Source organism: Callorhinchus milii, unplaced genomic scaffold, assembly GCF_018977255.1.
Source record: "Callorhinchus milii isolate IMCB2004 unplaced genomic scaffold, IMCB_Cmil_1.0 Scaffold9, whole genome shotgun sequence".
NCBI classification, from domain to species: Eukaryota; Metazoa; Chordata; class Chondrichthyes; order Chimaeriformes; family Callorhinchidae; genus Callorhinchus; species Callorhinchus milii.
Window position 1 is genome coordinate 20,525,900 of NW_024704750.1, and position 23,392 is coordinate 20,549,291.

Consider the following 23,392-nt stretch of genomic DNA (forward strand, 5'->3'; position numbering starts at 1 on the left):
GGTTGCTGGGCTAGTGGTTGGTTTGGTGGCTGAGCTGGGGGGCTGGTTGTTGGGGGAACGGGGGTTGAGACTGGGCTCGGGGCTATGGGCTGGGTGGCTGGGCTCGGGGCCGTGGTTGGTTGCTGAGCCGTAGACTGAGCTGGGAGCCGGTGGCCAGCTGGGGTTGGGGGTTGGGGGTTGGACTGGAGGCTGGAGTTGGAGCTGGGGCCTGGGCTGCGAGCTGGGCTGGGCCGTCCTGGGGCTAGGAATGGCCGGGCTTGGCTCGGTGCTGAGCTGAGGGCTGGTTGCTGGGGCTGGGGCTGAAGGCTGGGCTGGAAGTCAGGGATGGGCTCGGGGCTGAGCTGGGGGCTGGGGTTGGGCTCGGGCTGCACTCACCGACGCCAGGAAGTGTTGGATCTTGCAGGCCTGCTCCAGCTCCTCTCTGCGTTGGTTCACCTTGTTCCTCAGGGCCTCCCACTTGTCAACCACCACCTGCTGCCTGAGGGGCACAGCAGCACTCGCCTCCAGGCCACATCGCTCCTGCACTGCGTCCGAACTATCGAGCAGCTCCTGGAGCTACAGAGACACGATATTGTCAATAAAAATAAATAATTTGGCCGCCGAATCCACGACTGTTTGTGGGACACTGCTGTGCGCAATTGGCTGCTGCATTTTGCCCACAAAACATACACAGTGAATTCACTTTGCATTATCGACCCTATACAAATGTAATTTTGTTGTTATATTCGCTGAAGCGCTTTGAGACGTCTCGACGACAAGATAAGGTGCTATATCAAATGCAAGGATTATTATTGTTAAAGGCAGTGACAGGGTTTATCCCCACCCGGCACTATAATAAAAATAATAATACTAATAATAGTCCTTGGATTTGATATAGCGCCTCATCACATCTGCGAGATGTCTCAAAGTGCTTCACGCTGTGTGTTTTGTGGGTGAAACGCGGCAGCCAATTGGACACAGCAGTGTCCCACAAACAGTGTCACTCGTGGATTGAGTGAATAAATTATTATATCTTTTTTTGAAGGGATTATTACCCCCTGGAAAGTGATCCACCAATCGACTGACAGCCTGGGGTTCCTATTCACTCCTAGGTAAACTGAGGCGTGTGTGTGGTTGTGTATGTGAGGTGGGGTCGAGGCGTGGGGGGAGGTAAGGAAACATGCCGAAGGTTTAATGATAATAATGATAATAATCTTTACATTTGATATGAGCTTTATCACGTGTCAAATCCACATGAACAGGCGGTTTGACGTCTCGCCCGAAGGAAATGTAAAGACTGTCAAACGTAAAGACTATTCATTGTACGGAATAATTGGTGTTGTGAAACCATATGGTCATTCGGAGCGTCTGTCAGTACGACCGGACCGCTCCCTCTCACCTGCTGCTCGGCACCGATCAGCTCATGCTCCACGGCCTCGTGCTTGCGGAGCTGAGCCTGAACGCCACGCAGGTCCTTGGCTATGTCGTCGGGGATGCTGGCTCGTTTCTCCTGCGTGAGAGACGAAAGCAATGTCGAAACTGCACGACCCCACGCTGCCGCCTCCTTCTGCCTTCACTCCCGGAGGAAAGCTTCCTGCACTTCGTGATGTGCTTCTTGTGATAAATAACACGTGGAAATTTTGTCCGCTCGCTCCCCTCACTCTCCCCCCCCCCCACCCACCTCACGCTCCTCACTCCCCCCTCTCGCTCCTCTCGCTCGCTCGCACGCTCCACATGTTGCACACTCACATGGTCAGCACGTACCTCAATGTGGCTGAGAGCATCGTCGAGCTCTCGGATACACTTGTGGACCTGCTCAGCCGTCCCCAGCCCCCGACCTCGGTCCCGAGTCATGTCCAGCAACTGGGACCACAGATCCCTGAAACAGTCACCGTGTGTGAGAGAGCGTGTGTGTGAGAGTGTGCACGTGTATGTGTGCGAGTCAGTGTATGTGAGTGAGTGTGTGTGTGTGTTGGGGGCAGCGAGTCTTCTCTATCACTAACTCTCAGTGATTTCACTGAAGCACAAAGTAACTGAAGGGCTGCTTTCTCTGACATGCCCTCCCCTGCCATCCCCTAGCAGCCACAGCCTCCCCTAGCATCCCCGCCCTCCCCTGGCATCCCTGCCCTCCTCTAGCAGCCCCGCCCTCCCTTGGCATCCCTGCCCGCCCCTGGCAGCCCCGCCCTCCTCCTACCATCTTCCCCTGCCCCTGCTAGCCATGCCCTCCCTCTACCAGCCCCGTCCTCCCCTGTTCGTTCTGCCTTGCCCCTGGCAGCCCTCCCCGCTGCTCTGTCTCCAACCCTGGGAGCAGCTCCACTGGAACTCTCTTCCTCAATCCCTCCGCTGACCCCCCCCCCACCATCCCTCCCTACTTTCAAATCCCGCATAAAGACTTTCCTTTTTGATTGTGCTTACGGTCCCCCCTCTCCCCCCACCTCCCTCTCCACTGGCTCGTTGTCAGTTTCCGACACTGTGAGATGCTCCAGGACACAACCCTGCGCGAAGGGCGCTATATAACTGCAAGTTGTTGTTGATTTGGAGGTTGAGGCTCGCTGCCCTGTTACAGACAGCGAGGTGAGCGGGTACCTGAGCACTTTCTGTCTCTCCACAATTTCTTGTGACTTTGAGTGTCCCTGCTCCACCATGGTCTTGGCCAGGGCCTGGCACGCGTGGACCCGCTCCTCCCCGGACTCCACCTGGTGATGGAACACCTCGTACAGAGCCAGCAAATGCTGACAAGACAGATTCAGTCAGTCCTTTCATTGTTATCTGCCCTCGCCCATCACACAGCGCCGAACATCACCGAGCATTACTGTTGTTAGCCTGCCAACCGTGGAAGCCCGTCACCGTGATCAGCCGGTGTCTGACACACACGGAAACTCGTCACCGTGATCAGCCGGTGTCTGACACACACGGAAACTCGTCACCGTGATCAGCCGGTGTCTGACATACACGGAAACTCGTCACCGTGATCAGCCGGTGTCTGACACGTATGGAAACTCGTCACCGTGATCAGCCGGTGTCTGACACTCATGGAAACTCGTCACCGTGATCAGCCGGTGTCTGACAAGCACAGAAACCCGTCACCGTGATCAGCCGGTGTCTGACTTGGGGAAGAAAAATGGGAAACTTTGGGAAGGAGACAGGAACCTCGGGACAGGAGGAGACGTGAACCTTGGGGGAGACAGGAATCTCGGTGGGTGGGGGGGGGGGATCTTGCAATCGTTACCAGCACGTGTTCGTAGTCTGAGCCGTAGTCCTGGGAGGCAGCTGTCTGCAGTTGCTGTGTGATTCTCTGCTCCAGCTCCTCACACTCTCTCATGTACTCATGCCAATGCAGAGACTCGGTCAGCTTCACCATCCTGGAACACAGTCACCGGGCAGGCTGTCACCGTTAGGCACATGGTGGGGGTAAGCTCCGGGTGGGCACATGGTGGGGTGGGCAGTCACTGGGCGGGCAGTCACTTGGCGGGCACATGGTGGGGTGGGCAGTCACTGGACGGGCAGTTATCGGGTGGGCAGTCACCAGGCAGGCACAAGGTGGGGTGGGCAGGTACCGGGCAGCAGTCACCAGGCGGGCACAAGGTAAGGGCGGGTGGGGGAGCTCACCTTAACGTACACTTCTCCTGCAGTCTCACCAGCCGTTTGCGCGCCTGATCCTGGGGCCCGTCCACCATGTCGTACCCGATCACCCCTCTGAGCGGGAGGTCCATCGCTTCCTGCTCCATTCTCTGCAGCTGCTGAGCGTGGACCTGCACATCACTGACCAGCGCCTGAGAGAGAGCGTGAGTGTGAGAGAGAGAGAGAGAAAAAGAGATACAGTGAACCCAGAGAGAGGAATTAGAGTCGAGGGCTCAGAGTGACACAGTGCGGGATTGGCCATGGACGTACCTTGTGGTTTTTGAGCAGTGTTTGAGTGGCAGCTTCATTCTTCCCGTAATCCTCGCTGGACCCCAGCGGCAACTTCTCAGTCGCCCAGACCTCCAGCTCCCCCAGGTCGACCAGGAACTGAGGTCAGAGAGAAGAGGTCAGAGAGCGAATGCTTAGCAGCTCATTCCCCGGATGGCTCTCCCCATCGTGTTTGGGGCTGACTCCGGCTCGCTGACCAGCCTGCACTCACCTGATGGAAGCGGACGGTGTGTTGCAGCTTGCTCCTGCGCTCCTCACAGGCTCTTTCCAGCTCCTGCCAGACCGCCTCCAGTTCCTGCCGTTTGCCAGCGATGCTGGTTGCGCTGGGGTGCTGCTCGGCCATCATTCGGGCTCCGATGTCCAGCACCTTCTGCACCTGAGTCTTGTGAGTGTTCACCTCCAGCTTTAACTCCTGCACCCAAGTAAAGGTCAGCAGTGAGCAAGCACTCGCCCCACCAGCTCGACCAACACCCACCCCACCCCCCCCCACCCACCCTGGACACACCACCATCAGTCCCTCACACCCACTCCACCTCAGCCCCCACCCCCCCACACACACACACCCCCACCCTCTCCACCCCCTCCCCGCTGGGTTACCCTCTGTTTGTGCAGCAGGTTCTGAGCCGTGCCCAGGGAGCGGCCATAGTTGTTGGAGGTGGCTGCCGCCATGCGTTCTGACACCCAGGTCATCTCCAGCTCAGTGACATGATAGAACTCGTACAGCCTGACCGTGGCCTCCAGCAGCCGTCGCCTCTGCTCCAGGGGCAGCTGCAGAGACTGGAACCTGAGTGAGAGGAGCAGAGACAGTGACTGACTGACTGTAAAGCACCAGACCATCCAGCAAATACACTGCACAGAGCGGGAGGGGGTGGTGGGGAGGGAGGGAGGGGGTTTCTAGATTGAGGGAGGGAGGAAGGAAAGGAGCGAAAGTGGGAGGGAAGGAGGGAGGGTAAAAGGGAGCAAGAGGAACGTAGTTAGAATAGAGGGACGGAGCGAGGAGTGGGGCCTCACCAATCCAGGTGTTTCCGAGTCAGCTGGAGGATGCTCTGGGAGTTGAAGTGGTTTGTGGCGATGGAGTGCGCCCGGCTCATAATCCCGTTCATTTTGTCGGCGAGGATGGCCATCTCAGCCTCCAGCCGCGTGTGCTCCTTCAGCAGAGCCCGGCTCGACCGCAGGTCCGAGCCCACCGCCCGCTCACGCAACATGGCTTCTATCCGCTCCAGCTTCACCGCTGAGTCCTGGCAACACCGCGACCACAGTCAGATACCCCGCGACCGGCATCAGACACCCGCACAGCGACCGGCGTCTCACACACACACATACTCACACACACACACACGCACAGAGCAGTCAGCCACACACACACAGCGACAGGTATCACACACACAGCGACAGGCGTTTCTCACACACACACACAGACCAGCGTCCCATACACAGCGACGGGGTCAGACACATACAGAGACCAGCATCACAGCGACCGGCATCACACACACACAGCGATCGTCGTCACACACACAGCGATCGTTGTCACACACACAGCAACCGGTGTCACACACAGCAACCAGGTCACATATCCGCACAGGCCTCCCACCTGTACCAGCTCCATCAGTTGTTCCTCTTGCCCGGCTTGCTGGAGCTTGTCTCCTCTCTCCACCATCTTACTCTTCACCTCACTCCACCTCCTGATTAGCTCCTCCAGGTGAGATTCCACTTGCTTTTTGGCGTAATGGTTTTCCCGAATGAGTTCCTGTCCGGCCTAGAGACAACCACAGAAAGAATGAGCCCGATCCCGGAACAGCCCTGCACATAAGTCTGCGCTATCCCTGTCTCCATCCCCTCCTCTCTGCTCCTGGCCTGGCCTCTCTGCCCCCCAGTGACCACTGTCCGTGCGTGAGGCTGAGCAGTGAGTGTGGGCAGATCACACATCTGAAGAGGGCATCACAGCCAAACCAACCTCTCCCCACCCGACTGTCACACATACATCCAGTAGAAGGTGCTGTAGAGTGACCAGGAGCAGAAACCCTGGCTGGTTTCTTCTTGAACCTGGGAATATCAGGGACAATTCAGAGGAAACTATGCATTGAGCGTGATTCGAACGAGCGAGCTCCTAGCCTGTGAGCTATAGCCCTCTCCACTACACCGTCAGGGCTACCACTGAAGTGCCCATCTAGTTTGTTTCTAAATGTCCACCCAGTGGACATCTCCAACAGCCACTGCTGGCATTTCATTCCACACCCTGACAATATACACATTTAATTCTTCACATCTCACTCGGCACTTTTTGTATTTTGTGGGCAAATGCAGAAGCCAGTTTTCACACCAATGTTCCGCAAAAAACCACAGAGTGAATGAAAAAAATTGTATTTGGGGGATTGTTGGCCAGGAGCTGAGTTCAATGGGATCTTTAACATCCACTTGAGTATGGAGACAGGACCTTGGTTTAACGTCTCATCCAAAGGAAGACACCTCCAACAATGCAACAGGCTTCAAGCGCTGCATTGGAGCACTTAGACATGGGATTGCAAATCAAAATGTTGGGTTTGAACCAACAACCTTCTGACTCAGAGACAAGAGTGCTACCCCTAAGCCAGGTTGACATATAAGGTGTAGGTGAACGCAGCAGCCAAGTTGCGCCCAGCAATGTTCCAACATACAGCGGTGAAGTGACTGATTTGATCTGGGGCATTGTCGACCAGGACACACTGGATACAGCACTTTTCCTGTCAGGACTTCTCAATCACTTCACAGGATTCAGTGTGAACTCTCTGTGTCACTCACCTTCCGCAGAGCCTCCACCTGCACCTGGTTGGCTAACATCTCTTTTTCGACAGCCTCATGACGCTTGAGTTTCCGCAGGATGTTGCTCGGGTCCCGGTAACACTCGTCGGACGCAATCTCGTACTTTTCATCGATCCACATCTGGAGCTCGGCAGCGTCCCGGTTGAACTCCTGGAGCAGGAAAAACAGATTAGGAAGGGGAGCAGGTCAGGAAATAGATGGAGCGGGAGAAGAGAGAAGTCCTGTAGGTCAGTGGTTAGAGCGCTCGCCTTGCAAGTAAGAGACCTGGGTTTGATTCCCGACAGGGTGAAACGTTGGGCAAGTTTCCTTACTCCAAACGCCTCTGTTTACCTAGCAGTTAGTCAATTGGCGGATCACTTTTCCGGAGATAATTTTAATTCCTTAAAAAAAATTGGACACTCAATCCACGACTGTTTGTGGGACACTGCTGTGCGCAATTGGCTGCCGCGTTTCATCCACAAAATACAGTCGATTCACTTTACAGTGTATCCTGTGAAGCTCATTGAGACATCTCGGAGACATGATAAGGCGTTATATCAAATGCAAGGATCATTATTATTGTTAAGGGAGAGAGAACGGAGAGGGACACACACACATAGAAAGACGGCAAGTGAAGAGAGGGATAATGAGAGGGATACAGAGAGAGAGAGACATTCAGAGGAGGGCACCGTGAGTGATCCAGCTCCATCCAGCCCTCAATCTCCAACCCTCAGACCCGGAGCCAAGGCTGGGGTCTGAGGGTTGGAGATTGGGGGCTGGAGGCTGGGAGCTAGGGGCTGGAGGCTGTGTGTTGGGGGCTGAGGGCTAGGGGAACTGTCTGCTGGGGAATGGAGGCTGGGAGCTGGGGGCTGACCTGGAACTTGTGCGATGCAGAGAGGAGATTCCTCCGTTCCTTAAGGCTTCGCTTCACCTTACACTGTCGCTCCAGGATCACGTCCACCCGCTTCTGGATCCTGGAGTCAGGAAAGCACATATCACACATTGAATCCAGTCACTGACCCACTCATTGTCACACCTGCCCTGACACACTTACTATCACACCTGCGTTGTCACTGTCACACCTGCCCTGACACACTCACTGTCACACCTACCCCAACACACTCACTGTCACACATGCCCTGACCCAGTCAGTGGACACATACGTGTTACTGCCGTAGTTTCCACTCTGGATGATTTTGCTCGCCATGTTCTGCAGCTCCTGTATCCGCTGGTCAGTCAACCTCAGCATTTTTTCAAACTCCTCGTGTCTCTTCAGCAGGCTGCTGACAGTGCCCACCGTGTCCTGAAATACAGCAGAGATCCTACAGCTCAGACACGGCAACCAGAACCTCCCGCTCTCAATCACTTGCACTAGCAACACACAGTCGGGTGTCAGCCTGGCCAAGTTGGTCGCGCTCTCACCTCTGAGTCAGAAGGTTGTAGGTTCAAGCCCCAAGTCGGGGACATTAAGCTCACAGTCGAGGTTGACGCTCCAGTGCAGCGCTGGGGGAACGCTGCAATGTCAGAGGCGTCGGCCTTTCAATGTTCACTTGGACGTTAAAGGTTGGCAAAGAGAAGGGAGTTTCTGCCAGTGTTCTGGCCAACAATTCACCAAATAAAATTGGGCATTCAATTCATGGCTGTTTGGGGGACATTGCTGTGTGCAAATTGGATGCCACGTTCACTCCCAAAACATAGTCATAACATACTACCCGCACAGAGATTAACCCTCCACATTACCCCAAGGTCACTGATCCTCAGGAAGGCATCGTGTCCGGATAGTGTGGCCTCAATGCGGTCGGCCTCGCGGTTAAACTGCTGCAGCTGCAGACCCTCCTCCAGTTTCCGGTTGCGTTGCCTCCAGGCCCCAGCCAGCTCCTCCTGTGCCTCCCGTAGCTTCACAATCATCTGAGCCACCTCGCCCCCTGAACCGGCCCGGGCTACAGCCTCGCACCCACCAAGCTCCTCCAGCTCCCGGAACCTGAGTCAGAGGAAAACACCTCAATAATGAGTGGCCTGTCCCTTTAAGAAACAGGTGGCTCAGGATGGAGGTGGGACGCCCATCCCAGCATGGATCAGAGTCCCCCGGGCAGAGAGAGGTAGGAAGTGGGTCAATAACAAAAGGGATTTATATAACAATAATTCTTGCTTTTGGTACAGTCCCTTTCAGGTCGGGAAGACATGTCAAAGCGCTTCACAGGTTTTCCTGTAAGGTGTAGTGACTATCGTAGGTTAATTTCCACAAAGTTAGCGAACGGACTGGATGGGTGCAGTCGATGGCTGACTGTGATTCCATCTGATATTTCCATCCCTTTCCCAATTCCTTGGGAGATGGGCAGGGTGGGCTGTCTGAGCTTGGGGGTGGGGTTGAGCTTGTGGGGGGTGGGGTGAGCTTGTGGGGTGGGGAGTGAGCTTGGGTGGGTGAGCTCGGGTGGGGGGTAGCTGGTGGGGGAATCTTGGAGCTTGGGGAAGAAGCTGGGGTGGGGGGTGAGCATGTGGGCAGAAGCTGAGGGGAGCTGGCGGGGAGCTTGGGGATGGGCTGGTGTTGAACTTGGGGTGAGCAGCAGGGGGAGCTCGGGGAGGGGCTCAGGGTGCCCACGGGGGGGGGGTCTTACTTGGGTTTATGGGCGTTAATCTCGGTCAAGACGTGGCGATGCTCTTTCAGCAGCATGTTGGCGGAGGTGACATCGAGGCCGGTCTCCGAGCTCTGTAACCGGGCCATGACAGTGGACGCCCACAGTAGCAGCTCGCGGCTCTCCTGCAGGAACTGCTGCTGCTTGTCGGAGTCCGATAACATCTGCTTCCTCTGCTCCGCCTGCTCCTTCAGCTTGCACAGCAGCCGCTCCATCTCCCTGACCTTCGCCATGATCGCCTCGCTCTCCGCCGGGTTTGTCTGCTTAATGCTGCAGCCGGAGACACATCGTGTTAACCTCAGTCACACACTCTGGGGTGCCCAAGCCTTGGCTCTTGCCAACCTGTGCCTAATACTCTTCAGATTCAGGTACTGAACAATACAAAATTAATTTGTAAAGTGCCTTTCACGTCGGGAGAACGTGCCAAGGCACTGAACAGTCAGGGATAAGGACCCAAGCGGGTGGTGGGGGGGTGCTGGGATCAGGGTGGGTGGAGGGGCAGGGAGGGTGGCCGAAGGCATCTTTGAATAGGAGGGGCTTGAGGCGTGCCTTGAAGAAAGCAAGGGAGGGAGCGAGAGGAAGGGAATGTGGGATGAAGTTCCAGAGGGTGGGGGCAGGGAGGCTGAAGGCCTGATCGCTGGTGAGGCTGGAGCCTGCTGAGCAGAGGGAGCGGACAGATTGATAAGGGGTTAGCAGAACGGAGAGGTAGGAAGGGACAAGGCCATGGAGGGCCTTGAGGATGAGGATTTTGAACTCGATCCTCTGAGGGATGGGGAGAGCCGGGCGAAGGTGGGTGGGATGGGATCACGGAGTCTGGTGCAGGAGAAGACACGAGCGGCAGAGTTCTGGATGATCTGCAGATTGTGAAGGGAAGAGTTGGGAAGGCTGACAAGCAGGGAGTTGGCATAGTCAATCCAGATAAACAGGGTGTGTCCCTTCAGGGAGAGAATGTGCATTCCATACAAGACAAGGTGACGGCTTTCCACGTGTGTCAGACACCTGGCCGATCACAGTGATGGGTTCCATGTGTGATCGATACCCAGCTGATCAGGGTGATGGGCTTCCGTGCGTTGCAGACCCTGTAACTAAGAATAACATTACTTACGATTTGGCCACTTTCTTGAGGTATTCGATCCTAGCCTCCAGGGTATGGATGTCTCGCTCCGCCCACACTCTTTTCTTGAAGTCCCGATCAAACTCCCGATTAGAGAACAGGGTGATTTGCTCCTGGAGCATCGCAGTGGTTTCCTGACAACTGCAGAGGAAGGTCTGCATATCTGCCGTCCCGATCAGCTCTCTCCCCTTCTCCTCCTTCAGAGCCAACATCACCTCCCACCTGTAAGCACACAGCCACTGAGTACCCTCCCCTCCAAATAGCGCAGGATAAAATGACAATAATCCTGGCTTCGAGACGTCTCAAACACTTTACAGAATATATTGTAAAGTGGATTGACTGGATTTTGTGGGCGAAACGCGGCAACCAATTGTGCACAGCAGTGTCCCACAAACGGTCTTGGATTGAGTGATCAATTTGTTTTTTGAGGGATTATTACGCCCGGAAAGCGATCTGCCAATGGACAAACAATCGGGTACCTGCTTACTCCTGGGTAAATAGAAGTGTGGGGAGTAAGGAAATTTGCCTAAGGCACCGCATCCAGGATTCGAACCCGGATGATTTCCGTGTGGGCGCTGGGGGGAGGGGTGGACGGGACGCGAGCGCTGTGTGTATGGGTACTGTGAGGGGGTAGCGATGTGAAGGGATGGGGTGATCATTGTGTGGGGGGGGGAGCGCTGGGGAAGGTGACTTGTTGGGGTGTGCATGAGTGCTATGGGAGGGGTGAGCACAGTTTGGGGAGTGAGCTCTCTGAGGGGGGGGGTGTGAGCGCTGTGAAGGGTGGGTGTGAGCGCTTTGGGGGGTGTGAGCACTGTGAAGGGAGTGTGTGAGCGCTTTGGCAGGGGTGAGCGTTGTGGGCAGAAGGAGCGCTATGGTGGGGTGTGAGCGCTGTGCGTGGGTGTGTGTTGTGGGGGGGGGGAAGTTGAGTGCTGTTTGTGTGTGGGGGGGGTGGGAGGTTGAGCGCTGCATGTGTGTGTGTGGGGGGGGGAAGTCGAGCGCTGTGTGTGTGCGTGGGGGTGTTCCCCATGGGGAGGTGAGCGCTGGAGCCGGTTCGCGCTGTGACAGAAGGAGGTGTTACTGTTGATGGATGTCTCGCTGTTTCTCTCGGATCGCCCTCGCTTTGCTGTGACCACTCCTGATTAGCTCATCGACCTGTTGGTCGATCTCCTCCAGTCTGCCCTTCCCAGCTGCCAGTTCCACCAGGAAGTTCTAAAACACAACAAACTTTAGTGCAGCTCAGAGACTTCGAATCAAGAAGGTTGTGGGTTCAAGCCCAATATTGCGGACCTTGAGCTCACAGTCTAGGCTACTGCACTGAGGATCGATTTCAAGATCCTCACCCTCGTATTCAAGTCCCTGCACTCCTCTGCACCCTCCGACCTCTCTGACCTCCTCTCTCCTCAAAACAGTACCCGTTGCCTTCGTTCCTCCGGGTCTGGCCTCCTCCTCGTTCCCCGAGTCCTCCTCTCCACCTTCGGCAGCCGTGCCTTCAGCCACTATGCCCCGAGGCTGTGGAACTGCCTTCCTCACTCCCTTCGCCTCGCTCCCTCCCTTCCCATTTTCAGGTCCCTGCTGAAGACCTTTCTTTTCGATCGCGCCTTTGGTCACCTTCCCCACCCCCCCCCCCCGGCTCACTCCCGGGATCCGTTACTGTAGAGCGCTCTGAGATGCCGTCTGGCGTGGAGGGCACTATATAAATGTTCCTTACATTTGGTATGGCACCTTTCACATCGGGAGGATGTCCCGAAGCACACGGCGGAGTGAGTGCGAGAGTGAGTGCGAGAGAGGCCACATTGCTGTGTGAACTTACCTCGTATTTTCTCTGCATGACCTCCACATTGTCTGATTTGGCCTCAAAGGTTTTGAAAACATTCTCTTTGTCTCTCATCCATGACTGGAACTCGTCACACGTGTGATACAGTCTGTACAGTCGCACCATCTCCTCCAGATTGAGACGCCTGGCCTGGAGTGGCACGGCGTGGGTGGGGGGGAGAGAGAGAGAAATAAATAACAATCAAATTGATAATAAACTGGGCTGCAAAATGAGGGAGAGGGTTGGGGAGCAGGGGAGGGGGGTGGTGTACGGGGGAACAGCGTTGGGAAGTGGGGGAGGGGGTTGGGAGCGGGGAGGTAGGTGGGGAGTGGGGGAGGGACCCGGGGAGTGGGGTGAGTGCTCTGTGCGGGGGGCTAACCTCTGCAAGCTGGCACAGTCTCCCATACTCGCTGTCCAGGCTGCTCTGCGTGCTCTCGATGGTGCCGGGGATGAAGTGCTGGTCAGGCAGCTGCAGCTCTCCGGTCACCCGCCGGTTGGCACGGCTCCTCCGCATACTCCTCCGTTCCTCCTGCCAACACCCAGCCAAACCGTCAGGGTTCGAACCACCTCAGGGTGCATGAACCCCCCTCCCTCACTCAATCCAGCTTCTACACCCAATAGATTCCCCACCACCTCCCCACCCCACCCCACCCCACCCCACCCCTGGCCTGTTGTCTCGCGCTGCCCTGTGCGGTGTCGGTTCCGGTGGCAGTGTTGATGGCCTTGCCTGGGCTGGAAGTTCGGTGAAATAGGCGGTGGGGACTCTGATGGTCGGGCCCCCGCGGCTCCGCAGCTCCCACGTCTCCGCGTTGGTTTTACTGACGACCTCCAGCTCGTCACCTTTGTCACACTGGACCAGGACCCCTGGGGCAATCAGAGGGCAAATGTCAGGGTGCTCCCCACAGGGACAAGGAACATGGGAACACTGGATCATGGGATCACAGGAGCATAGTGACACGGGAACATAGTGGACATGGGAACACAACAGCGGAAGTGGCACCCCCTCCCTTTTTCATTGCCGTTCCCACTGGATGGGAAGGGGACCGATTAGCAGCAGCTCGGTGGTGATTGACATTGGTCTGCTTTGCCATCCACCGGATGCAGTCACTGCCCCCCCACTTCCACCCTCACTGGTTACTGCTGATTGACAGCCCGGAGCCTCTTGTGAATGGCGAGGGTCCGCTGTCAATCAATCGCAATTTGTCTTCTCCCACCCGCCTCCCGGAGCCCCCCCATGGCCGAATGGAGCCGCTCAGGATCCAGAAGGCACGAGTGAGTAGACGCAATATGTCCGGATTAACCGGCACATTTCGAATAAGAATGCAAATGAATCGGGGACGGACTTTTATCCGATTTACCCGCTGTCCCGGGTTGACCAGCGTCCGGCTTAAGCGGCTTCCGATGTATTTATTATATCATGATTGGGTGACATCGTAGCCCCCAGGCACAGTGACGTCACGGCCTTGCTATGTGTGTTCGGAGTGTAGACGCTAACCTCTGTAGGCCTCATGGAGTCTAACACGTGGGACGTGCTGCTGTGCCGTGACGCTCGGGGTGTGCGCGCGAGGCACGGTGGTCTCTCCTTCATCATCAGACCACAAAGTGTCCATCGCCTTCCCGTCCTGGGCTTCAACCTGAGAGCACAGCAGCTTTACGCTGGAGCCGAACACTCACTGTACGCACTCACTGCACACTGCACACACTCACTATACAACAATAACAACATTTATGTCGCGCCCTTGATTCCCAATGGTGTCTCGGAGAACTTAACACTCACTGCACGCTGTACGCACTCATTGTACAAAGCACTGCACACAATAATGGCACACTGTACACACTCACTACACACTGTATGCACTCACTGTACAAACTCACTGCACACCACCGCTACCTACTGTACACACTCGCTGCTCACTACTCATCACTATATATAAGCGCGCACGCACTCCAGGTCACACGTGGACACACTTACTGTGATGGGAGCTTGCAATGCTGCTGTCCTGGCCTGCTCAGCAAGTCTCCGCAGCTCACTGCGATAGGCACTGATATCCTGCTGCAGCCGCAGGTGCCTCTGGAGCAGGGCGCTGGCACTCGACTCGTCCTTTCCATAGTCATCACTGCCGAGGAGAGGACGCACCTCCCTGAGCCACGACTCAACCTCATTGACGTCTGTGAAATACTGAGAGCGGCATCACAACATCACAAAGCGCTCATAACACTCTCTCCTTGGAGGGATGCATCCTGCTCTCCCAATTCTGGACAGTATTAGGCACAGGTTGGCGTGGGTACCCCAGAATTTGCTTTGGGGTGATGACTAACCAGATAAAACCGCCTAGCTTGCCATTGAGAGCAATTTGTGGCAAACTTTCCCACTGTTTGTCCAGCTAGGACTCTACCCATTAGGGCTTTTGGCTTGCAAGGTTAACAGGGGCCGACTGTCCCCCAATGACTCGTCTGCACTTCCAAGTCCTTTTGATGAGCCAGGCTGGCTGGGCTGTCATGAGCAGCGCCCAGGAGTACTGAGGACCCGCCTGCTTCAGGAACCAGACTAGAGTCTGTCACGGAGGATTGACTTGATTCCGACATCTGTCACTTTAGAGCCATCTGAGCCCCGAGGAGACAGCAGACACTTTGAGCGCTCTGCTCGGCGCTCTCTTACCTGTTTAATGAGCAGAGCAGCCTGGAGGCGGGTTCGGTGGCCAGCCACCGCCTCCAGCAACCGCTGCCAGTGTCTGCGCAGTCGGTTCACCCACTCGCTGAGCTCGCCCTCACTGCCCGCACTCCCCCGGCTCATGGCCTCGCCCGCCTGCACCACCGAGTAACACAGAGACTGGTGCGAGTTACACTCCGCTTCCAGGGTCTGGTGAGAGAGGGTCAGCGGAGTGAGTGAGTGAGAGAGAGTGAGAGACAGACAGAGTTAGAGAGAGACAGAGTGTGAGAAAGGCACAGAGTGAGAGTCAGAGGGGGGAGAGTGAGAGAGAATCAGAGTGAGAGAATCAGAGTGAGAGAGTTGTCATAGTCTCTGTCCTTCCACTGATAGGAGATATTGAACCATGGTGTCTGTCTGTTTGCTGTTTCTGCCTGTTTGGGAGCCCTGGCCAACAATCGCCCAGATAAACTGCTGCAACTCCCTATCTCACTCCTCGCCCCCTCGTGATCTTTCCTTAAATCCCACCTGAAGACCTATCTCTTCAACCGCGCCAAAGGTCACCTCCCACTCCCCTTCCTCCCTCGCTCGTCGTATGTCCCCGTAATCTGGTGTGAAAGGTGCTGTGTAGATTGTTGTTTGTGGGAATATTCTGGGCTTAAAATTACGGCTACAGGAACAGTGAGTGCATGCGACTCTGATTGCCAGTGAGATCAGTGTGTTGTGGTGGTGCTGACTGGCTGAGGCTGGGTGTGGTGGTGGCCGAGGCTGGGTGTGGTGGTGGCCGAGGCTGGGTGTGGTGGTGGCCGGGGCTGGGTGTGGTGGTGGCCGGGGCTGGGTGTGGCGGTGGCCGGGTGTGGCGGTGGCCGGGGCTGGGTGTGGTGGTGGCCGAGGCTGGGTGTGGTGGTGGCCGAGGCTGGGTGTGGTGGTGGCCGAGGCTGGGTGTGGTGGTGGCCGGGGCTGGGTGTGGTGGTGGCCGAGGCTGGGTGTGGTGGTGGCCGAGGCTGGGTGTGGTGGTGGCCGCGGCTGGGTGTGGTGGTGGCCGAGGCTGGGTGTGGTGGTGGCCGAGGCTGGGTGTGGGACACTACATACCTTGTGTTTCTGGATGGACGCGGTGATCTGGCTGACGTCTCGGCCCAGTGTAGCAGAATGCACCAGCTGCCATCGCTCCCATATCCATGCCTGCTCCTCCTCACACTCCTGGACAATCTCAAACACCGCCTGCCGCTGCTCCAACCGCTTCTGTCTGTGTGGCGACAAAATGCAGAGGCTGCAGCCAACGAGCCGGGCAGAAGCTTCCGGAAACTGGGGGAGGAGCACCACACTCTGCCCGCCACCTGGTTGCTGGGGCAACAAACAGATGGGTGGACCGATGGATGGCCTGTGGTGACAGGACCTCACCTGGCTGTGGTGACAGGGCCTCACCTGGCTGTGGTGACAGGACCTCACCTGGCTGTGGTGACAGGGCCTCACCTGGCTGTGGTGATAGGGCCTCACCTGGCCGTGGTGACAGAGGCTCTCCTGGCTGTGGTGACAGAGGCTCACCTGGCCGTGGTGACAGAGGCTCACCCCGTGTGACAGAGGCTCACCTGGCCGTGGTGACAGGGCCTCACCTGGCCGTGGTGACAGGGCCTCACCTGGCTGTGGTGACAGAGGCCCACCTGGCCGTGGTGACAGAGGCTCACCTGGCCGTGGTGACAGGGCCTCACCTGGCCGTGGTGACAGAGGCTCACCTGGCCGTGGTGACAGAGGCTCACCTGGCCGTGGTGACAGAGGCTCACCTGGCTGTGGTGACAGAGGCTCACCTGGCCGTGGTGACAGAGGCTCACCTGGCCGTGGTGACAGAGGCTCACCTGGCCGTGGTGACAGAGGCTCACCTGGCCGTGGTGACAGAGGCTCACCTGGCCGCGGTGACAGAGGCTCACCTCGCTGTGCTGAGTCTCTGCAGAGTGCGGTGAAGGTTGTTGAGTTTTTGCAGCCGGTCCCACACGCCGGGAGCCCGTCCCATCTCCTCGGACCTCTGGTTAATGTGTCGCAGCACCTCACCCTGTGCCACCACTTGTGCCGCCATCACATTGTGTTTCCGTAAAAGGTCTGCTGGCTTCAACATGTTCTTTCCAGAATCTTCTGAGCTGAGTAGTACCTGTTAGGGCAGTGAAAAGAGGCCAGAAAGACAGTGGGTTACACTGAGAGCTCCCGACCCAACTGTCCAGCGCCTTGGGACGTCCTCCCGACGTGAAAGGCGCACTATAAATGCAATCTTGTTGTTGTTGTTGTTGTTATCCAGACCCTGAGCAGATTGTGTGCCAGATACTGGCTGCCCAGCTTGACACCACAGTCACACTGGTACTGGCCGCTCTCTCCTGTACACTCACTGTGCTCACCAACCTTACCTCTCTCTCCCACCCCGAAAACCCTCTTCCGCCACCCAAAAACTCCCCACTCTCTCCGATCTCCTCCTACCCCTCTCCTTCGCTCAGCTCACTCGCCCTCCCTCTCCTCCCACCATCAATGGTCGAGCTTTCAGCTCCTACACCTCTAACCTCTGGAAGTCCCTCCCTCCCTTCTCATCCCTCTCTGTCGGTCTCTATCGGTCTTTAAATCACATCTCTTTGACCACACTTGGGTCACCTCCCAACTTTTCCCTCCCCACCCAGCAGCACTGTGAAGGCCTTTGAGACATTCCCTTGATGTGAAAGGTGCTGTATAAGGGTACATTATATCATGTTTTGTTTGTAGACTATTTGTTCCTCTGAGAAATAGTGAATGCAATGTTCCACCGTGGTCTGGGATGTTATTTTAGAGGAGACGACTAGGCCCAAAGTCTCATTCGGGGCTCTGGCTCTGGCTGTACCTGCAGGGCCTCCATCTCCTTATGGGCAATGTCGATGTCTCGCAGCAGGGCTTGGGTGTTTCCCAGCTCTCTGAGGGAGTCCTGGTGGCTGGACAGCTTAACCAGCAGATCTCTCCAGCGACAGTCAATCTCCTGTTGCCTGTGGGGAACCACAACTTGTTACAGAAACAGCCATCGTATCAATCTGGAGCTTGCCTCCCCATCTAATCCCACTCTCACATTGAACTGTGTTGCCCACCGGGAAGCTCGCTGCGAGTTCCTGGTACCTGCCTCCACATAGTGAGGGTTCAAATCCACGCTTGTCAGATGTCAAACGACCAACTCGGGTCTATCCTCCTTGGAGAGGAGGGAAGCGAGGACCCCCCTGGAGCTGAACTGGCTCCAAGGTGACAAGTTTGGCAATGGAATGTCAGAATCAAGTCAACCCTCTGTGGCGTCTCAGTGTTCCAGCCTTCCTGATCAGACAGGTCCACGGTATTCCAGGACACTGCTGATGACCGCACAGCCAGCCAGGCTCATCGGCAGGACTTGGAAGGGCCGACCAGTTGCTGTGGGCTGGGAATCCTCCCACTCAGCTCCTGTTAACCCTGCAGGTCAATGCCCTAACGGCAGTCCGAGCTGGACAAGCAGCGGGAAAGCTTGCCACACAAAGTTTTCAATGGAAAGCGATGTGGTTTTAGTTGGTTAGACTCCAGCAGTTACCCCAACACTCACTCTGCAGTCCCCAAGCCTGGGCCCTTGCTAACCTGCGCCTAACACTTTCTGGAATTCGGTAAGTAGGATACGGTCCCTCCAGGGAGAGTGCGCATTCCATTCCAACAATCTATCTCTGGGATTTCCATGTGTCGATGGGATGCCTGAAATTCTCAGTTTGATTTGGATATTCTTAAGCAATGCGATGGGTCAGACACATGGCTGACCCCCAAATCAACAGTGTCCTGGAGTCCCAGCTGATTCCTGGCTCAGGAACCAGACTAGAGCCCATCACAGAGGGTGGGCTGGATTTCAACATTCTGTCACCTGGTGTCCGCTGAGCTGAGCGCCCCGGGAGACCCCTATCGGTGCTCGGTCAGTGTGACAGCGCAGCAGGTAGGCTCGTGCAGCAAAGTGGACACTCACTGTCTCATGATCTCGGCTTTGCTGTGGTAATTCTCTGTGTCGATGACATGAGCCATTTCAGCCAGCGCCCTGAACCTCTGCTCCCGAGCCAGCAGGTCAGCTGAGATGGCCTCCAGTCTCTTGGTGGCCGCCTGGGCCTGCTCGGAGCTCTCCACCCCGGAGCCTTGTTTGGCCACCACGGAGGTCATCTCATTCAGGTATGTCTCCCTCAGGACAGCTTTCTTCCGAAACTTCTGCACCAGTTCCTCCAGCCTTTGAAGCCTCAGCATCTCCTGCAAGAGGGCCTTCTCCCGCCGGTGCTCAGCCTTCTCCAGGAGTTCCCAGTGCCGTTCGATGTCACTCAGCAGACGTCCCTCGGGGGGCATGTACTGCCTCATGTTATTGGCTCGCAGCTTGGTCCTGATGTTGAAGAGGTGAGCTTCGATGAGGCCTCGTTCCTGGTATTTGGGCGGCTTCTCCACCGTCCGGAAGTGCTTGAAATCCGTCATCAGGCTCTGCATGCCGCTGAGCGAGCTGGGGAACGAGCGGGTGTCCAGCTCCTTCACCTTCCGGCTGATCCACTGCAGCAGGTTGGACACAAGCGCCTCGTACTCAATCTTCCACTTCTCGATCCCTTGCAGGCGGCCGATTGTCTGTGCACAGAGCAGCAAAGTACAGCGTGAACAGTGCAACAGCCACTCACTCTCACAGCTTCTCACTCACACAACCATTCCCCTACACAGTCACTCACTCACACAGCCACTCACTCACACAGCCAACATCACACTGGAGAAACACCACAAAGAGATTAACACACACCAAGCCTTTGACAGTCAGATAAAAAGTCAGTCAGGAGAGCAGACACTCAGAAAGTCAGACAATCAGATAGACAATCAGATGGCGCTATATCAAATGTAAGGATTATTATTATTGTTGAGGCCACAGCGACAGACTGACTTACGGAAAGGGCTCATGATTGTCAGGTAGAATGGGAGCGTTGATTCGGCATAAAGCTTCCGCGCATTTAAAAACTTTGTCGGGGATTAAAATGGAGGGTAGTGACAGGCGTTCGGGAAATTTCCAGATTTCCCATGCAGAAAGGAGTTTCTCTCTCCTTGTGTCTTGGCTAACAATCCCTCAGTTAAAACGAACTCACTCCATGGCTGTTTGTGGGACATTGCTCTGCGCAACTGGAGAAATCGAGAAGATACAGAGGTGAGCAACCAAAATGATTGAAGGAATGGAAGGACTGGACTATGAGAAGCGACTAAGTAAATTGGGCATGTTCAGGCTGGCAATGAGAAGATTGAGTGGTGACATGATTGCTCTCTTCAAGATTTTAATGGGGCAAAACAATATAGATCATAACAGGCTGTTTCGGAATAGTAAAACCAGAGGACACGCCTGCGATTGAAGGGGGTAAATTCAGAACGAATCTACGCAAACACAATTTCAGTGAACCTGTAGACCAGGCTCCCTAGGGAGACGGTTGAAGCAGGAAATCTTGATTCTTTCAAACACAGATTAGATAGTTTTCTTTTCGGAAATAACATTATGAGATATAGTACGTAGGTAGTTCGGGACATAGGTGCATGCGACCGCCAAGAAGGTGGAAGGCGAACTAAATAGATGTTGGTCTTTTTTCGTCTAGCATTTCTTACGTTATTATGTTCTTATAACTAGCTGCCGTGTTTCGTCTGATTGAAGCAGAGAGTGAAAAGTCAGTCATGACCTGTGAAGCGGTTTGCAAAGTTTCACTCACTGAAATTTAGCTGAAAGGCAGGGGTAATTGTGGTGTACAGGCCCCCTACCTTGGTGATCCTTTTCTGCACGGTTTGGTCCTGCCGCAGCCTGGAGAAGTAATGGTAATAGAGCGAGACGTAGGTCATGATGGACTTCTCGTCGGGATGGGGCACCGCCACGTCCTCGGGATCCAGTAGACGGAAGATATGCAGCTCCTCATCGGCCACACGGAAGGCGTTGTACAGGTTATAGATGGGTTGGCTTTCCATCAAGTTATTGTAGTCGATTAGGTCGGGCCTTGCAATGAAACACATTCAGGTCACAGGAGTGTGAGCGGACCGGTCACTGGGCGGAGCACACAGATCACTGGGCGGAGCACACTGGGCGGAACACACTGGAATGGATTGACCAGTCATTGGGGATTGGAATCCACTCGGCTCGTGTTAACACAAAGCCCTAAGCGGTGGCCCCAGCTGGAAAAACAGTGGGAACCACAGAACACGTTTGGTGAGCCTGTCACACAGTGATCTCAGTGGCACACCATGCAGACACAGAATGTCACAGAGGGGATTAATTAGAAAACAGTGTTTACTTGCATCATAAATTGCAACTCCCTCCCTCAGCGAGGAGTCCTCCAAAACCCCCTACTCTGTTGTGTACGCAATATTGAATATAAAGAAAAAGGGATGCTTTGTCGTAGTTCAGTGTCAGGTGTTACCTGTGAGCATGGATGATTGCATTGAAGGCCAGTCCATTGCGCCAGCTACGGGTAAAATCCTTAACGTCCACATTGTCGTAGCCAGCTGTCTTTCGCTGGCACCAGATCAACAGGGCCTCCTTTGCAGAACGCTGGGCACTGCTGGTGCCAAATTCCTCCTGTACAACACACAAAGGGTCAGTCAGACTGGCAGACAGACAGTGTCAGACAGTCAAACACACAGATGGAGTCAGTCAGTCAGACAGACACATCGGCAGAGAGTCAGACACACAAAGAGTCATTCAGGCAGATAGACAGTCAGACACACAAACCGCAGGCAGACATTCACTCAGCTAGACAGACACTGATGATTCAGGAACCATTTCTCCACACACAGTGGTGAGAGTGTGGACCGTTCTCGCACAGAGACAGAATCCATCGGGACATGTAAAAAGAAGATTAACAAATTCCTGTGAAGTCAGGGGGTGAAGGGATGTGGGGAAAAGGCAGAGAAATGGGATTAAAAGACATGACGTGATCTTGAATGGCGGATCAGGCTGGACAGACACTGCTCAATGTGTAGCCCTATGAGGCAGGAGGCAGCATACCTGCCCTCCTTGCACAAAGCTTCATGCAGTCAGACTGCATGCACAGCTGCACGTGGTTGCACGTTTCCCTGTATGTATGGTTGCATGAGCCTGTGTATGTAATTTTGGGTGTGTTTAGGCCTCTGCATGCACGGCTGTGCCTAGAGGCTGATGGCCAACTTGTTACGTGGCTGTGGGTGGGAGCCCATGCCACTGATTGCTCAGTTCTTCTGTCTGGAGGACCCTACACATTTGCTCCAACAACAACAACAACTTGGATTTACACCGCATCCTTCACAGAGGATAGTATCTCAGAGCGCTTAACAGTGGCAGAGCCTGATGCCAAGCGGGGGAAGGTGACTGTAAGCACAGTCGAAGAGGAAGAACTTCACGCATGATCAGAAGAAGGGGAAGGAGGGGGAAAGGCTTGGGATTGAGGAAGAGCATGGAGGGTTTGAAGGAAAGGCAGTGGGATTGAGAGAGGAGTGGAGGGATTGAGGGACAGACAGAGGGATTGAAAAAGAAGCAGAAAGATTGAGGGGTAGGCGGAGGGTCTGAGGGAAGGGCAGGGAGATTGAGGGAGAGGTGGAGAGTTTGTGGGAGACAAGAAGGGTTTGAGGGAGAAGTGGAGGGTTTGAGTGAGAGGCAGAAGATTTAAGGGAGAGGAAGAGGGTTTGAGGGAGTGGTGGAGGGTTTGAAGGTTAGACAGAAGATTTGAGGGAGAGGAGGAGGGTTTGAGGGCGAGGCGGAGGGTTTGATAGTGAGGCAAAGGGATTGAGGGAGAGGCAGAAGGTTTGTGGGAGAGGCAGAGAGATCTCTACCTAAGCAGCTGGTGCGCGCCCGGGAGCCACTCACCTCATCCAGGGTAATGCAGGAGATCTGGAAGCGGAGGATTATGATCCAGATCAGGCCCAGGATCAGCGTGCGGTCCCCATCCACCACATTCTCTGGGCCAATCAGATCTACTTTGATCTGAAAGACACACAAGTACAAGGTTCAAATGTCAACCCATGTACAGTAATAATAATGCAAAAATAACCCTCACGTTTTATATACCTTATCATGTTGTTGAGATGTCTATTCCCGCTTCACAGCATATACTGTAAAGTGCAGTGACTATGTTTTGTGGGTGAACACGAAAGCCTGTTTGCACAGCATTTTTTTTGGGGGGAATGGGGTCCAACCAAGTGTCTGACACAAGCAGAATGCAGAACTGTCTGTGAGCTTCCTACAATGTCCCACAAGCAACCATGGAGTGAATGACTGATTTTATCTGGGAGAATTGTTCGCTAGGAAACCTAGAGAGAGAAATTCTCTTTCTCTTTTCCGTGGGATCTTTAACATCCACCCAAACAGGCAGACGGTCTCAGCTGATTGACGGAACCACTAACAAATCATTGCTCCCCCAGCACTGCACGGGAGTGTCAAACTGGACTGCAAGCTCAAAGTCATGATGTGGAGTTGAAACCTTGTCGGTCGGAGGCAAGAGTACTTGTGACTGAGCCAGGCTGATGGGGCATGATGAAGGGAGGCCTCACAG

General features: G+C 55.2%; 1 protein-coding gene across 1 annotated transcript in view; it reads right to left on the bottom strand.

Annotated features, from left to right (window-relative positions):
- The window catches only part of sptbn5 (spectrin, beta, non-erythrocytic 5), a 57,227-nt gene that overhangs the window by 26,856 nt on the left and 6,979 nt on the right, over positions 1 to 23,392 (bottom strand). Inside the window, exons 4-34 of the mRNA XM_042338134.1 lie at positions 22,708 to 22,824; positions 21,287 to 21,444; positions 20,637 to 20,865; positions 18,847 to 19,478; positions 17,728 to 17,866; positions 16,799 to 17,016; positions 15,966 to 16,119; positions 14,886 to 15,086; positions 14,199 to 14,405; positions 13,722 to 13,860; positions 12,954 to 13,090; positions 12,606 to 12,755; positions 12,224 to 12,376; positions 11,492 to 11,622; positions 10,405 to 10,635; positions 9,282 to 9,569; positions 8,407 to 8,647; positions 7,830 to 7,969; positions 7,541 to 7,640; positions 6,667 to 6,837; positions 5,480 to 5,644; positions 4,900 to 5,126; positions 4,486 to 4,672; positions 4,100 to 4,300; positions 3,871 to 3,987; positions 3,589 to 3,752; positions 3,209 to 3,341; positions 2,566 to 2,711; positions 1,744 to 1,858; positions 1,379 to 1,489; positions 376 to 555 (exon numbers count right to left, since the gene is read on the bottom strand). Of these exons, the coding sequence (XP_042194068.1) occupies positions 376 to 555; positions 1,379 to 1,489; positions 1,744 to 1,858; positions 2,566 to 2,711; positions 3,209 to 3,341; positions 3,589 to 3,752; positions 3,871 to 3,987; positions 4,100 to 4,300; positions 4,486 to 4,672; positions 4,900 to 5,126; positions 5,480 to 5,644; positions 6,667 to 6,837; positions 7,541 to 7,640; positions 7,830 to 7,969; positions 8,407 to 8,647; positions 9,282 to 9,569; positions 10,405 to 10,635; positions 11,492 to 11,622; positions 12,224 to 12,376; positions 12,606 to 12,755; positions 12,954 to 13,090; positions 13,722 to 13,860; positions 14,199 to 14,405; positions 14,886 to 15,086; positions 15,966 to 16,119; positions 16,799 to 17,016; positions 17,728 to 17,866; positions 18,847 to 19,478; positions 20,637 to 20,865; positions 21,287 to 21,444; positions 22,708 to 22,824 (5,682 nt within the window). The remainder of the gene's footprint in view (positions 1 to 375; positions 556 to 1,378; positions 1,490 to 1,743; positions 1,859 to 2,565; positions 2,712 to 3,208; positions 3,342 to 3,588; positions 3,753 to 3,870; positions 3,988 to 4,099; positions 4,301 to 4,485; positions 4,673 to 4,899; positions 5,127 to 5,479; positions 5,645 to 6,666; positions 6,838 to 7,540; positions 7,641 to 7,829; positions 7,970 to 8,406; positions 8,648 to 9,281; positions 9,570 to 10,404; positions 10,636 to 11,491; positions 11,623 to 12,223; positions 12,377 to 12,605; positions 12,756 to 12,953; positions 13,091 to 13,721; positions 13,861 to 14,198; positions 14,406 to 14,885; positions 15,087 to 15,965; positions 16,120 to 16,798; positions 17,017 to 17,727; positions 17,867 to 18,846; positions 19,479 to 20,636; positions 20,866 to 21,286; positions 21,445 to 22,707; positions 22,825 to 23,392) is intronic.